A 16,449-nucleotide genomic window follows, 5' to 3' on the forward strand; every position below is an offset into this window, starting at 1 on the left:
CAAAAAAGTTGAATTATCTAGTTAGAAATTCTTTCCCTCATTGAAAAATCCAGAATTTATGATTATGCAAACATTTTTAATTTCAAAAGTTTAACTGCTGGATGCATGACATCTCCAACACTGAAAAGTCCAATATGTGCACTGGAGGCTTCAGGTTTCCACATCACACTTGTGTAAGTTGCATACTGGATCAGGATTGGCTCCAATTAAGTTGTGATGTCACAAATCATGCTCACATGCCTTAAACTCAAATTCAAGATGAGCCTAGATTTTCTCCTTTAGCAGATGAATGTAGAAACATCCTTCTAGTGTCAAACTCTGCATGTACATCATTCTGCACAGTGGTCAAACATCAAAGTGAAGTAACAATAAGCAAAACACATTTTAGAGTGGAGAGCACTTTAAATAATATAAAATATATCACATACACACCATGTAAGGTGGAAAAATCAAATATATCCCTATTTTAGAGGAATTTTATTGTTTCATAAATCAAATGTCTACCTGTAGTATCAACTAGAAGTATTGGCTTTCTTTCAACAATTGCTCTTGCACATTAAAGGAAATGTACTTTTTATTTTAATTTGGTATTTTTTTCACTTGCGATTTCCATGTGTACCGTATGTTTGCATGTACTGATATGTTTTCTTACTACTCCCCTTCACAATTTGAGAGTAAACATTGCAAGTGGACATTACATAAAGGAGGATGCATCAATGGAGTGACAAAGTAGCAGACCAAAAAAATGATGATATTGACCCATGTCCAATCAATTTAAAGATACAAAACAATTTTAAAAAAAAGATCAAAAAAAGAAAACTGATGTATTGCCTGATAATCTTTGCTCATTCCAAACATAATTATTCCTTTGCTCTTTTGGAGAAGCAATTTATTTAACTAATTTTATTACTTTTCTTTGTCTTTTTCTTTTACCCAGAGAGACAGTATTCCCCTCTGAACATAATGACACAGTTTAACCAGGGATGAAACAGCTGTGGCAAATACATGTGGGATAAGTGAACCTTGAAAAGACATTTTGGATTGGCAAAAGTGACAACTTATTTTTATTTTTTTCTGTAATGTAAAATGTATTGTTTTCTAAAAGGGTAAATAAATATTAAGACTACTAATTTATGCAACTTTGTACAGCATATCTGCTTGTCATTTTGACATCTAGAAGACATCTACATTGTTTGATCAAATCAAATTATTTCATGCATTCATACATCATACAGTTTAAATCATATAGAAATAAATGAGTCAAATTCGTATTCACCGTTGAATGTGAAGTTTATTATGCAGTTAATTGATCAACTTATTTCATTAAAAGTTTGATGAATCTAATCAACAGTAATATTGCATTTGGTGCTGATTTATTGTTGAATTTCTTGTAGATGATGATATTGTTGCTTTGTTCTTGGGGTGTTGAGAAGATGATCCTTCATTTACAACTCGCTGAAAAAGAAAACAGATTAATTGAATTGTGTTAAATTGCAGTTCACATACAGTAAAATCCTCAATCTATGAACCCACCAGATCTCAGACTATGATGATATTCGGAAATGCTTTATAACTGTTTTTTTTTTCGTCATTTTCCTGCATCATGAACCCAACTATAATGATAATGAAAAATATAAGATTTCAAAAAGTAATTCTTACTCTTAACCCACTGTCACATGTTTAAAATTCATCTCATCTGATACTCAAAGCTAAAAACAGGAACTACATTATAACCAGATGCTGCTTGGACCAGTCTGTATTATACTCACCAGGTGGGGAAGTCTTGTGCAGCAAATGTGGCCATGTACTCCTGCATCATTGCCTGCGAGAGGCCCATGGTGTCTCGGGAGGGGAGGAGTTTGTCACATGCTCCACACAACTTGCCTACCATGCTGTCACCCACAGTTACAATGACTTCCTGGGTGTTACTGTAAGACAGCTGGAAGCCTGACATCCCCTCAATCACTATGGTTTTCTCAATGACTCTCACAGAGACATTATTTCCGTGCAAGCTGGGGAGAGTAACCTTTTTGCCATTGACCTGTAAACAGCATCAGAGTCAGATTTTATTGTTAAATGTGGGTGTGTTCAGATATCAAGAACACCTGGTATTGTTCATATGATGGGTGCATGCTTATAGGAATAGTTTAACATTTTGGGAAAGGTGCTTATTTGCTTTCTTGAAGTGCTAGACAAAAAGACTGATACCACTTTCATATCTGTCTTCTCAATATGAAGCTAGAGCCAGGGGATGGTTAGCTTAGCTTAGCATCAAGACTGGAAGCCACTGCTCCCAGCCAAAAAAAAGTCCTGCATTGCATCTTGTCTTTTTTTTTTGTGGTTTTTATACAAGTTAAATGGATATAATGTGTTAATTAGTGAGCTTTAGAGGTCCTGGTGGATTTTCTCAAACATTTTTTATCCAGTCTTTATGCTAAGCTAAGCTAATCATCTCCTGCTTCCAGCTTCACATTGAACCAACAGATATAAAAGTAGTATCAATCTCTTCTATCTCTCAGCAAAAAAGTGAGTATGTGTATTTCTCAAAATGTCTAAACAACTCCTTTAAAAATACTTACCCAAGTGTCCTGTTTGTCGTTAATAGTGACACTCAGGTCACTGAAGTAGACATAAACAGCAACAATGCTCTTCTCACCAGTCACACTGCATTCTTGGAGCTTGACTACAACTCTGAACCATTCAGCAGATGATTGGTTACAATGTGTGATGATCTCATAAGCCCCCATGACAGCGATAGTGCCAGTCGGCCCACTGAAAAGAGTTATGGAGCCTCCAGCCTCGATCCGGCACTGTTTGGGATGGCAGCCCATGATACCATTCTTGATCTGGCAGTACTCTGTAGCACTGCATGAAAAGTCCTCACACTGGACTTCACCAAATGCCGTACAGCTGCATCTCTGCTGACAGTTGTCAGATAGCACAGACTCTCCAATCTAAAGAAGAGAGTAAAGCAATATAAAGTATATTATTCTTACAATGTGTGATATACTGAGGACAAATTGTTTTTGTTGTATCTCTCACACTGACATTATGTAGACCTCTGATTCTGTACATGTTTGGTTGCTGTAAACATCAGGCATAACTTGAATATGTACAGTACTGTATATGTAAGATTTTGGATTTGTTGGGTCCATTACCTGCAAACTGTTAACAAATATACTGTACATTTCCAGCATGCCATATATTTTAGACAGATTTTCAGATAGCGGTTTGAGTCATTGGTTTTTATTAATTTCCAGATGCTAAAGAAACCAACATGGAGAGACTTGACACTTGCTTGAGATCAGTAAAAAGATCAAAAGTTTTGAAAAAAAGAAACATTGTCACAGGAGTTTTCAGAAACCAAAACAGAGCTAAAAGAAGAGTGAATATTGGACTTAGGTTTGTAAGGTCATCAGAAACATGCTTTCAAATGTTGTTCCGTGAGTGTATGATGTGTGAATATCAAACTGTTTGCTCACAGATTCCATAGAAACTTTGATACTATATCTATGTTGTGTTGACAGCTTGTTGCGCCACCCCCACGTTGCCAAAAAAATCATTATTAAAACAACCCTTGCTTGCAATGCATTAACATATAATGTAACTTTGACAGAAAAAACGTACAAAGGTCTTAATATTCACTGTGATTGCTTAACATTTAAGTTTCAGAAATTAATGCAGACTAATGGACACCTGGAAAGCAGGTACTCAGTCTGAAATCTTATGACATGTTTTGGAAATTAGCAGTAATGTAGTATCTGTGTTTGTACCAAAACTCAAACCGGAGGCTACTTCAACTTACCTTATAGGTACGTCCTTTGTAGTAACAACCGCACTCCTCCTGGGCAACACAGTTCGTCCCATTGAAGTAGTAGCCTTCATTACAGGCGCAGCCCTCAGCACAGGTGGTGGGGCAGGTGATGATGTCGGTGAGACCAGGGCATGGAGAGGCACAGGTTTCAGAGCAGATCTGGTAGTGGCTGTTTGCTGAACAATTAATAGCTATGAAAGAAAGCATATTAGCAGATTAATTGATGCAACAGTAGAATATCATGAAATTCCTTGAATACTAAAAAGCAGACAATGTATCTGTATAAAAAAGTGTCATTGTGTTGCACACAAAGTGAATATATATTCGATGTTAAAAGTGCCCTCTGGTGTTTTCTTGTAAAGAATCAAAACAACAGTACGTACGGCAGAATTCTGCTGTCCTCCAGTTGTCAATTTTCACTCCAATAGTCTGACAGTCAGTCATGTAGGCTGAGATACTGTGGCAGAGAGCATTGCGGTCTCCATGAGACATACAGACATCATAGACACAATCTCTGTAGTAAGGCTTAGGATTTAGTCGGCTCTGGCAGGCAGCAAAGGGGCCATGAGGATTTGTGATGATTCCACAATCCTTCTCAAAGATTTCCTTTTGTGCACTGTCACATTTGGGGCACTGGTCGCCGGCGCAGCCATTTTCACAGACCACTCCAGGCACAGCCACTTTCCAGGCTTCTCCAAAGGTCTGGATGTTCTTGGTCACCTCTCCAGTTGGCAGCTGGAACTCATCTGTTTTGTTATCATTAAAATTGCCACATAGACCACAGGTTTTGCCCTTGTAGTTTCCAGGAACAGTAACTGTGACGCGGTAGACCAGGTCATAAGTTACATTCAGGCCAAAGTCGGTTGTGATGGCATAGTGAGTACCCTCTTGGAAGACTTGCACTTTTCCATCGAGGTTAAGAGGAATGGCTGTCAAGGCGCCATCCAGCTGGAGAACAGAGAGAAAAAGATCAGCTGTGTCCCTTTATAGTATGAATGGAACATCAAGTAAATTAATCAACTTTACTAACCATGACCGTGTTAAGTTGATTCCTTCTGAGGATCAGGGTGTGGCCATACACCTCCACAGCAACAAGCTTGGCTACAGACAAATTTGGTGTGTCTGTTCTTGTCCACTGCTCATTCTCCACCACCACAGAGAACTTTTCAAGTCGTGTGCCCTCCAGATGGCACGATTTAGCTGCGGAGTACGTGCAGGTGCCTTGGAAGTCATAGTATTGGTTGTCAAAGGTTTTGTAATGTGGATCACCTGAGATTGTGCAGGTTCCATTTCCCACTGGTTGACATGATAGAACATTGTTCTTCTGCTCACATGTCTCAAATAGCCCACAAGAGTGTGGCTCACATTGCACCTAAAGTAACAGTGACATTTTATAGGTTTTTAGAACAATTAAAATTGATAACGAGTCAAATTTGATATAAAATGCTATTGTATATAAAACTCACTGTGCCATTGCAGGTGCACTTCTGACGACAACCTGCTGACAGAAAACTCTGTCCCTTCGTATAATATTTGCCTTTCTGCATGCAACCACACTGCTCAAGAGGCACACACTTGTGTCCACTCAGTAGGAAGCCATCTTTGCAAACCCATCCTTCCTGGCATGGCCTCTTGCAGTCACTGGGAGGTAGCCCCGTGGCACAGGTTGCATGGCAAACATTGCCGCAATGTTCATATTTACTGTTGTCAGGATGCATCATCTTAGATATGGGACAGAAGTCTTTTGTCCTCCACTGGGACACATTCACTCTTTTCTGTTGGCATTTTATAGTGTACTGTCTGAGATGGCTACACCAGGAGCCTCTCTTGCCATTGTAAAGGCACATATTGTACACGCAACTCTTGAAAATGCTGTCAGGATTTATAATGGCATGGCATTCACGGAAGGGGCCTGTAGGGTTTTGTATTAAGCCACAGAACTTATCTGACTCATATTTCTGCTTCTGGGTGATGTCACAGCTGGGACAGTCACTCTTGTTCTTGCAGCCATCAACACAGCCTGGGATCTCGGCAACCCTCCAGTCTTTGCCCAGTTCCTCTACAGATGCCGCCTCTGTGCCATTCTTCAGCTGTAGGTCATCTTTGGAGTTGTGATTGAAGTTGCCACACAGGCCACACATTGCATCAGCATATGTACCAGGGACTTTGACATGTACTGCTGAATGCCAGTCATAGGAGACTTGCAACCCAAAGTCAGTCTTGATCTCAGCAAAGTCACCAATTAGGTTGACTGTGATGTTTTTGAGATGAGTGACAGGCAAGTTGGTGATTTCTCCATTTATCTGCAAAACAAGATTGTGTAATTCAAGATGGGAGATACTTTTAGCACATAAGATGAAAATAATCAACCATACAATGATACATTTGATACACTGTATCTCACCAGGACTAAGCCATTGTGCTTTCTTGTGATGACAATTGAATTTCCATAAACTTTGACCTCCACCAGCTGTGCACCAGAGCTAACTCTTTTGCCGTTGGCATCATTTTGCACAAGAACCTCAAAGTGCTGTAGGGAAGGATCTTTGGAACAGACCCCAGCCAGCTGATATACACAGGTGCCCTGGAAGTTGTAATTATTCCCATCAAAGGTCTCAAAGTGAGGGCCACTGGTCATGCTGCACTCAGCGTAGGCCATCGGATGACATCCGCTAAGGCCATTGGCCACCTTGCACTCAAACCCCTTGTGACAACCTGGGCTCTTACAATTAACTGTCTTGGTAGTTTGGTTGCATGTGCACTTCTCGGTACAATGGTTGTCAGTAAAGAAAGACGCTCCAGCCTCTATGTAGTGGCCTTTGTACAAGCAGCCACACTGAGCCTTAGGGACACACTTGGTGCCACTAAGCAGGAAGCCCTCGTCACAGACGCACGTCTCCACACAGCTTTTGTTGCACTTTGTGGCAGCATCTGGGTTTTCACAGGTGGCAGGGCAGGCATTCCCGCAGAACTCGTAATGGCTGTTCTCCGGGCATGAGGGTGGAGCTATTTCAGAAAAAATTACAATAGGTCAACATCACAGAATGAGGGTCTAAGTCAAACCTTCAGCTTGCATATCATGTGATTTAAATGACTGAGAAACTTAATGACTGACTCCTCAAACTCATCAAAATAATTACTCACAGCAACGGGCGAGGCTCCTCCAGTCATAAATTTTGATTCCCGCCCTCTGACAGGCATCCGCATACACTTGCAAGGTGTTACACAGGAAGGTCTTCATCCCCTCACCCATGCACACATCATACAAACACATTTTATGAAAGACTTTGGGGTCAATGACAGCACGGCAGTCACTCAACGGTCCATTCATGATGTGAGTGAGCAAACCACAGAACATCCTGTCAGTCAAGCTGTCAAAAAAGCTGTCACTGTCACAGGTGTCTGACTGCCCGTTGAAGTCGTCTTGACATTGAGCATCATCTGGTACACCACGAACCCTCCAGCTCTTGCCCAGGGCCACCACACTGTTGGCCTGTGTGCCATTAGGAGTCACCAGATCGTCTTCCTTTTTGCTGTTGAAGTTGCCACACAAGCCACACACCCTGCCAGAAAAACTGCCTGGCACTGTGATGACAAGATACTCCTTCCAATCATACTGCACGGTCAGACCAAAATCTGTCTCCACAATGACAGACAGGCCACTCTGGGATAGCGTCACCTTGCCGTTGTCCAGGTTGATAGGGAGATTCCACAGTGTGTAGTTCATCTAAAACAAATTGACAGGTATTTTAAATCAGTTGAATGAATAACATTTCTTCACAGACTCCATGAATAACACAAATAGTTCATTTTTAAAAAGACCTTACTTACCCTGACAAGGCCAAACTCTGACCGCACAATGGTCATGGTGTACCCATAGACTTTAATGATCACCTTGCCGACAAATGTGACTTTTGAACCGGCAAGTTTGTTATTCTGAGCATCAACCTCAAAAGCTGGATGTTCTCCATCAACCTGGCAGTTCTTGACCATTGTGTAGGTACAGCTGCCCATGAAGTTGTAGTAGTTACCATCAAATGTGCGGTAGTGGGGATCGCCCATTGCCCAGCAGGTACCGGTTGGGATGACTGGTTTTTTGACACATATTGGGGATTTTCCTTTCATCTGGCACACTTCATCTTCTGAACATTTCGTGGTGCTGCAGTTATGTTTTTCTGGCAAAATGTAAGAGAAAAAGAGGATTAATGAACAATTTGACTATACTATACTACCATGTCATATTATGCTACACTATGCTGGACTGTATCATTCTATGCTGTTATACTATATGCTATGCTGTAATATACTGTACTGTATACCAAACTATGCTATACTATACTATGTTATACCATGTTATACTTTGCCAAGCTATGCTATGGCGTGCTATACTATTCTGTGCTGTACTGTACTCTACTACCACGCAATGCTATGCTATGCTATACTACGCTATCTTAATACTATACTTTACTATGTCAGTCCCTCCAGACAATTACAATTTTGCGGTTGCAATAATTAAGGCAAATTTAAAAAAGTAATCTCCGCAATATTTGCAAGAACTTGCAATTTTGCTTAATTACCACAACCTTTCTGCACGAAATGGCCAAATAAACAGACCGCTTGTGATTTGGAACAATTGTCAGAGGGACCTCTATGTTATGCAATGTTATATCAGGCTATGCTATACCGTGCTATGCCATGCTATGCTATACTATACTATATTATGTTATGCTATGCTCTGCTGTACTGTACTGTACTGTACTATACTATACTGTTATTCTATGCTGCCATGCTATGCTATCCTGTATTGTACTGTGCTTGATGACATGCCATTCTGTTCTTTAATGTAGTGCATAATACTATAATATGCTGTGCTATATGCTCTACAGTATAGCACTATACTATATTACACTATGCTATGCTATACTACACTGTTTTATACTCACGTTACTTCACAATGTTACATTATGGTACGTTATGCTATACTACAGTATACTATTTCATGTCATGCTATGATGTGTTATACTAAGCTGTTTTATAGTTTGCTATGCTATACTATATTATGCTATGTTTAACTGTGCTATTAGTACTACTATACTATACTATACTTACTATTATACTGTACTGTACTACTACTACTACTAATGTTATATTGTCTTATCCTTACACTTATATATACTATGATATGTCATGCTATGCTATGCTACATACTATTTTATGTTATGCTATGATTTGCTATGTTACAGTATTCTGTACTTTAATGTACAATGCTGTGCAGTGCAACACTATGCTAATGCAGTACACTCATTTTTTAATTACCTGCTGGGTCAGCAGATGCAGGGGATCCATAACCGTTAGCATAAGCGACACCAAAACTGTAGACGCCAAATGGAGAGCTGGGGTGAGATATCTGATAGAAGTTTGCTCCGCTGCTGTAGTACACCTCAGCCCAGGAGAAGTCAGTCCCATTTACTTTTTGCCAGTTAAAGTTTGAAGACTGGGACTTGGGGTCAATTTTGATGCCACCCAGGTCTTTGCTCTTAGCCACAACTATGATATTGTTGTAGAAATCCCTCTGTCCCTCCAGGGAGTAGGAGGTGCTGAATTGACTTGTTGGCAGTATAGTCATGAGGAAGGGATCAAAATAATTGTCTGTATACTCAGGGCCCCCATTGAATTGGAAGAGGACCTGGACGCCCTTGTCAGATGTCAAATACATAGCATGAGGCCATTTAGATTTGAGCTCAAAAGTTTGTCCTGCAAACATTTGGTAACTATGGACCTGTCCATCTACATTCATGGTAATATTGGTGGACTGAGATGCTTGGACGGAAACACTGTCATGTGATGTAAAGATGTAATGATAAGGCAGGGGTGCAATGATAAATTCTTTTCCCCAGCTGTTTACAGGAAGAAGTTGTTCATAGACGTGGTTGCAGGTGGTGTACTTCTGAAAACAGCTATGTCCCGAAGAGACAGCAACAGGAAGGCGTGAGACTACTTTAGTACCACTCAGATTATCTTGACTTTGAACCTGAACACTCTCAAACGCCTCTAGCTTTATGGTCATCTTGCTTCCTCTCCTGTAATATTTCCCTTGGAACCTAACAGAGCCCTTCAGGAAAACCTCAACAGTGTTGGGTTCCTTGTGGTTGGTAATAGAAAATTCTTTAAAACTGTCTGTCTGAGGGCTGGAAGGAGTGAATATGATGTACTCTGTCCCCCAGTCCTTTATTGGGTAAACCACAGAGGTGTCTGCTGTGTACTTCTTGAAGTTGAGAGACATCACGGTGACATCTTGGCTAGCCTCAACCAAAACCGTCTGATTGGACTTTTTACTGCCTGTCATCTCTACGCTGTCGGGCAGCTTGAAAGATACACTTTTACCAGGATCGATTTCCTTTTCATAGACCTCACCCACAGCAGACACCTTCACCTTGGTGCTGCCCTGAGAAGTAGGAAGAGCTGCAACCTCAACCAAGAAACGAGTATCCCTACCATCACGCCCAACATTGTGCATGAAAGATGTGGCAAACTCTCTCCCTGCTGGTAGAGCAGAGCATAGTCCTGCAAAAAAAATCACAAGAATGAATAAATGGAAATTAAATTGCATAAAACTAACATCATCATCTCATCATTAAATGCAAGAAAATATTGTAGAATTGTTTGAAAAAGTATTGTTTCCCAAGTTTTAGGTGAAGGTGTATTCCTTTGAAATTTGAAATACAGGAATATTATATTGTATATAAACGTTACCATTTCCTAAATACCTTTATGTGTACTTCCTTATTTGCATACAATGAAAGCATGAATAGTTGTAATAAGTAGTTTTAAATCTTTTTTGAGAAAACAAAAAAGATGACTTACCACTCAGTAGTAAACCCACAAGACAGCCGTCCAGCCCTTTCATCCTTAGACCTGAAATAATGTAAACATGTTACGACCAAAATGAACCTTTTTTTATTACAGTATGATGACAATTGTACACACACAAGCACCGGTCTTGGAGACTATTAAACACTTTCTTTTTGACTTGTCTCTCTTTGTGTCACTCTTGAAATTTTAAACAATAAATATAGAAATTAACTGTGTGTAGTTATGTTATGTTTATTTGTATAGTGACAAGTATAAAGCATGAGCTAATGCCACATACCACAGCATTTAATGCCTAAGCTAGTTTGCAATGCCCGTCCCTATTGGCCTTTAAAATATAAAACTCACTAAACAGCACAAAACACAAATAATTTAAAAACAATGATACAATAAAAATGTCATAACATACCAAACATCAGATCATTCATTTAGAAAAATATGTAAAATGTTGGAATAAAATTTGTAGGATGGCACCGTTCACAAAAATCTCAGGGGTGTGTTTGTTTTAGCCCAAACAGCAGAACTCCAGTAATAATAAAAAAGTGAAAGACATGTCTTCAATAACTTTGATGATCTTTATTTGCAACTAATAGACACAAGTTTGCCTCCAGGCTACTAAAAAAAGAAAACTGTAGCCCACCTAAACTTTGAGAGGCAGATTTAAGATATTCATACATTTGTAGTAAGTATAAAAATCTTTCAAGCAACATGAAAACAATCATTAAAATGAATCTTACCTGAATCAGAAAACCAGGGATCTGGATGAGTAGCATCATGATTGATGGCCTTTTATTTGTCTTGGTGATGCGGAGAAAGCCAATCAGGGAGAAGGCGTCACGTTACCTGCACGGATGCCAACTCAAAAACCGCCCAATCACATGGCAAAAAATTTTTTTGGCATGTGGACATCCATCACTTGTCAGGTGAAAACTTTTGTTATTCAAAATCATCAACTTGTCAGGATCACATTTCAGGCTTGATGGCAGCTGCATTTTTGACATTATCGAGTAGATTTATACGACTAAGAGGTGGGAGAAGGTTGTTCAGAGTATTGAAACATCTGATTAAATTAAACTTATAAACTTATAACAGGGTGTATAATAAATGCGAACAGGTTATTTTAAATAGGAGAGGGATTTTTCCATGCAAATATTAAAAAATTACATCTAAGTTTAAAGTTTCAATCTAATATTAAGAACAAAATACATAGAGATCTGTCTCTTTTGGTCAAGGACCTTTGATACCAAACAACAAAAGAAATGACAATTAAAAATAAATTTGACTACAGGAAAGCAACACTTTTCCCACAATTGACAAAGGATAAGTCCAGTGAGTCACTGTTTAACAGCTGCAGATTGCTTGTTCATGATAACACTGCATATGTTAAGGGTGGTGAATAGTCATATCCAAAGTTACACCCCAACAACCACCAGAAAACAAAATAGACCAATCAAACAATGACAGACACCTCTATTTTGATGTTAAGATAAATTTATTTGATATATTAAATGTTAAAGATAAGTTATATCAGTAATAGTAGCTGGATTGCAATCAATCTTCAGCACCTCCCTGATGGCACAATGCAATCAGTGGAAATAATTGTGTGTGAATTGTTTGAATTTTAGGGAGTGAAAAACTATTTCAATGATTCACTGATCCTTGGGATCCGCTCACATGCGATAAGTCAAAACACCACTTGTGGATTGTTAAAAACAGTCACGTGAGAGGACATGTTTTGCATTTTTGGTGTGTGTTGACCATCCTTTGATAAGAAAAGGCACACTCAAACAGTTTTTGGCAGCAGGGGTCAAGGGAGGTTACCGTAAGGTCTGTTAAGTTTTGGGAAAGAAATCTGGTTTTGATAAACATGCTGGTCTGTGCCATGTTTCTCATGTCACGTATCCAGTCAGCAAAGCTTTTCTGAATCATTTGATCACACCAACGTGCTCAAGAGAAAGAGAGAGAAAAGTGTTTTCCCAGTTTTGGTTCACTTTAATAAATATCATATAAACATGTTTATTTCATCCAGTATGAAAAGTGTTGACTGCACATGGAAATCAGACTTCTGACTTTTTTCAATCAGTTCATTCTTTGCTCCTGTAGCCGCAGACTTTTGAGACTGACCTTGGAAAAAGAGCAACTTGTAGAAAAAGTTTTGATGGTTTTGAAGGTTGCACACATCAGCAGATATCACTTAAGTTCAAACTCATCTTGTTTTTGCACCAATACTATTTTTTTAGCCCATGTACAAGTACTTACATTTGGATACTTGAAGATAGAGTATTGATATGAGTACTTAATAATACCATTACAGTTCTAACAATAACGAAAAACATGTTTTATTTTCATCAGATGCTCCTCACTTTCTGACTGTAACAAAATTAAATATACAACATGATGCTGTTGCTGACTCTTTGACATTCAACTTTTTATTTTCCTAAATGTAACCTGTAACCCATTCAGTAGATTTCAGTACCAAACAACACACAACTGTAGCAGAACAACTAGTATGATATGTTATCATATGTTAGTGCTGTCTATGAGGACTAAGCCTTTTTCAGAAAAGTGACAGACAGGATCTTTTTGATGAAAAGAAGCTTCTCTGCATAATCAGCTGTGAGCTTGTTTCTGTTTTCATTTATATTATGTGGCACTGAGCGAAACAGCCTTTCACTTTCCACACTACTTCATGGTACTGAGAGGTGTCTGCATGACATTTGTGCCAGAGTGGAAAACCACACTTTGTTAACCACCCAGTACTGCAGTGGTTTGTCTTCCCAAGAAGTTGTGGTCTCTCCAAACTGAATGGCAGCACCCACTGGTGCACTGCTCAGTATTGTTGATGCTTGCTCATCTGCAATCACATCAAACACACTGTCCAGACTGCTGCTGGTCTGGGCCTTGCCTCGCCTTCTAGCAGGTAGTTCCCCCAGATTTTCCTGCTTACTGATACTAGCCACATACCACATACCCGATATTGGTATTGGTATCGGTGCATCCTTTGTTTCTCATCATCCCCCCACACACACGAACACCTCTTCCACCCCCAGATCACTTCAAAGCATTTCCCGCCCACAGACTCAATCCCCTCGCTATATAAGCTGGTTGCTGATGTGCTCACAGTATCTTTGATTGACTTGCTGAAGAGAAATTTGCTTTTTTTAAAACTCCAGATCACCACCATACAGTTATGTTTTTGATTGGAGGCTTTGCAGGATTTTGGATAATTGCACTGATGACTCTTCACAGTGCAAATTTGGGAGGTAATTTCATCCTAAATGTAATTTTACTTGTTGTAAACAGTTTTTAAGCTGCACTGCTGTAATACTATGATGTTCTGTTTCCACAGAGACCCAAAGAAACTCTCTCAATGAGCCAGACGTCCCTTTCCCGCCTGCCCGTCCCACTGCTCAGAATCTTGCTGCCATTTGCCATCAGGGTCACGGTCGCCCCAGATACCCGGCCAGCTTCTTCCCGGGCTCCGGTGCCAGCCACTTCCGCCGTCGTGGAAACGCCATCAACCGGCTGGAGTCGTGGTACAGTTTGTGCTGCAGTGGACAGGTAGCACAACAGAGCAACCAGATCCTCTGCTGCGCCCAACAAGCTGTGAGTCTTTTTCTGTGTTTGTGTGAAGTTTGGGGAAGAAAGAGAGAGAAAGAGAGGGCAGATAGTAGATGTAGATAGTTAGATGAAAATAGGAGACAGACACAACTTTGACTGTGGAAGTATTATTTTGCACATATTTCACAGTTTCATTAAATGTTACAGTGAATTACCAAAAACAGATAGAACAGATTTTTGTGATTTTTTTTAATCTGCTGCACTAATCACAAATGCAAAAATATCAGGTGTTTTCCAGATGTTTTTCTGTTATCTTTTTGCATTTTATGTGAAATAATAGATAAATAAAAAAGCTAAAAACTGAATTTAGAATATTCCCCATGTACATACTGTTTTGTAAATCAGTATATAAAACAAACAAACAAACAAAATGAGAAAACAAAAAAACCTTTTGTAATTACTTTTTTAATTTCTGAAACAGGATCCATTATCAATAATTGTTAATATACAAATATAAGGATTTTAAAGGAAACATGAGCCAATTAGGTAATGTAAATAAGATTAATAGTTTGTTTAGTTTGTTAGTTTTAAATTGCTTTTACCTGGTGTCACAGTATTTTAAGAATCTGCAACAGTTCTCAGAAAGGAAAGAAATTAAAAGCCAAATGACATCAGGGAGAAACTAAAAGAAAGAATCCCTCATCCATACACAGAGAGCTTACATGGTATGTGATACAGGAATAGATTACACCGAGTGAGCAAAGTGAAGTGAAAATGTGACTTTTTCTGGTAAATAAGGTGAGGAATCACAAAAATTGTTTTCTGACAGTGGAAACAAGCTCTGTCCCAGTTCTGTGGGGAGGAATATGCCACCATGACTCTTGCATATGAGTGCTGTCAGGACAAAGGAGAGGCGCGGTGGACGTGCTTCAACAGCGAGCTGCCAAACCCCAACTACAACCCAACACCGGGCTACACTGCACCCCAAGTTCCCCAGGAGCCAGGATTCACCTTCAATGCAAATGCTTGTTAAAGGTGAAACACAAACTCACTGTAATACATAAAGAATATACATAGAAAATGAAAAGTAATAAGAAAGCAGAGACATAGAAAAGTCTCTATGGTGATAAAATAAGGAGATTACCTGATTAAATAAAGGTTACATATAGTGTATATTTGGTGAGAAAGAGGGGGTTAATGTGCTCAGGGCCCATTTGAACACACTAATAAACCTGCATCATGTGTGAGATAATGCTGGTTTAATTATATTTTGAATTGTTCCTGCAGGTCCCAGGTGCTCAGAAGAGGACAGGATGTGCTTGTTTGTTTTATGCTGAGCCATTCAAGTTTTATCTAGACCACTCCTTACTTTAACCCAGCTTTGTTGAAACAACAGAAAACACATTTTTAAACTGCAGTTCCAAATTTTCACTGTTTTAACTCAAATAAATTGTCCCCTGAATGGATTTCACACAGTTTCTGACATGTAGTATTCTTTGTTAGAAAAATAAAGGATGAAATAAAGAAATTAAAACTCTCATGTGATCCTTTTTACTGAACAAGCTACTTTGTAAACCTAATTTTGGAGAGATATACAGTTGTCAGCTCCAAAGATAAAAAGAAAAACAAAAGGTGTTAAGCTATTTAAAAAAAAAAAAATTTCCAGGCTGGCACACATGTGATAAAACATTCACAAATATGTAATTGTAAATGTTTCCACCAGGAGTCACTATTGGTTGTCACAGTTGGGTGTGGGACATTCACAGATCAGTGATCAATAAGAAAAGTTTGTGCGCTGCTCAGACTGATCGATCATCTGTAGTAAAATTCAAAATCAACACTTTGAAAACATCTAAACCCCGTTTGACTGAGTTATGTAAGGATATATTGTTGGTGTTACTGTATGATAGTGGAGATCATTAGACCACAACAACAACTAGAGAAGGAAGAAAGAACGACCAGCTGACACACTTCCTGTTTGGGTCTGTTACCTTCAAAATAAAACCAGGCCAGTCTGTGGAAACACAGACCATATTTGTTTGTATTTAAATGTCACACTTAAAGAGTGGGAACTGTGAGTTATATGTGTGATCATAATAAAAGTAATAAATACCATAAAATGTGGCATTTGTACTGACAGCCGCATGTTTTGTTAAATGTTCCTTTTCCCAGTCACACGTTCAAATTTAGATAATCACTATTTT

General features: G+C 39.1%; 2 protein-coding genes across 2 annotated transcripts; one reads left to right on the forward strand and one right to left on the reverse strand.

Annotated features, from left to right (window-relative positions):
• Positions 1–1,279: 1,279 nt before the first annotated feature.
• LOC122969827 (IgGFc-binding protein-like) lies at positions 1,280–10,434 on the reverse strand. Its single transcript, XM_044335827.1, has 11 exons — positions 9,131–10,434; positions 7,646–7,989; positions 6,959–7,541; positions 6,219–6,820; positions 5,281–6,117; positions 4,845–5,186; positions 4,198–4,762; positions 3,806–4,005; positions 2,580–2,954; positions 1,770–2,041; positions 1,280–1,455 (listed from the first exon to the last, which is right to left on the reverse strand). The coding sequence occupies exons 1-11, from the start codon at positions 10,422–10,424 to the stop codon at positions 1,446–1,448; spliced, it is 5,424 nt and encodes a 1,807-aa protein (XP_044191762.1). The 5' UTR covers positions 10,425–10,434; the 3' UTR covers positions 1,280–1,445.
• A 3,357-nt stretch (positions 10,435–13,791) lies between these two features.
• On the forward strand, positions 13,792–15,782 carry ecm1a (extracellular matrix protein 1a). Its single transcript, XM_044335849.1, has 4 exons — positions 13,792–13,947; positions 14,034–14,290; positions 15,075–15,280; positions 15,533–15,782. Exons 1-3 carry the CDS (start codon positions 13,875–13,877, stop codon positions 15,276–15,278), a joined length of 534 nt encoding a protein of 177 aa, XP_044191784.1. The 5' UTR covers positions 13,792–13,874; the 3' UTR covers positions 15,279–15,280; positions 15,533–15,782.
• The last annotated feature ends 667 nt before the right edge of the window (positions 15,783–16,449 follow it).

This window comes from Thunnus albacares, chromosome 19, assembly GCF_914725855.1.
Source record: "Thunnus albacares chromosome 19, fThuAlb1.1, whole genome shotgun sequence".
Classification (NCBI taxonomy): domain Eukaryota; kingdom Metazoa; phylum Chordata; class Actinopteri; order Scombriformes; family Scombridae; genus Thunnus; species Thunnus albacares.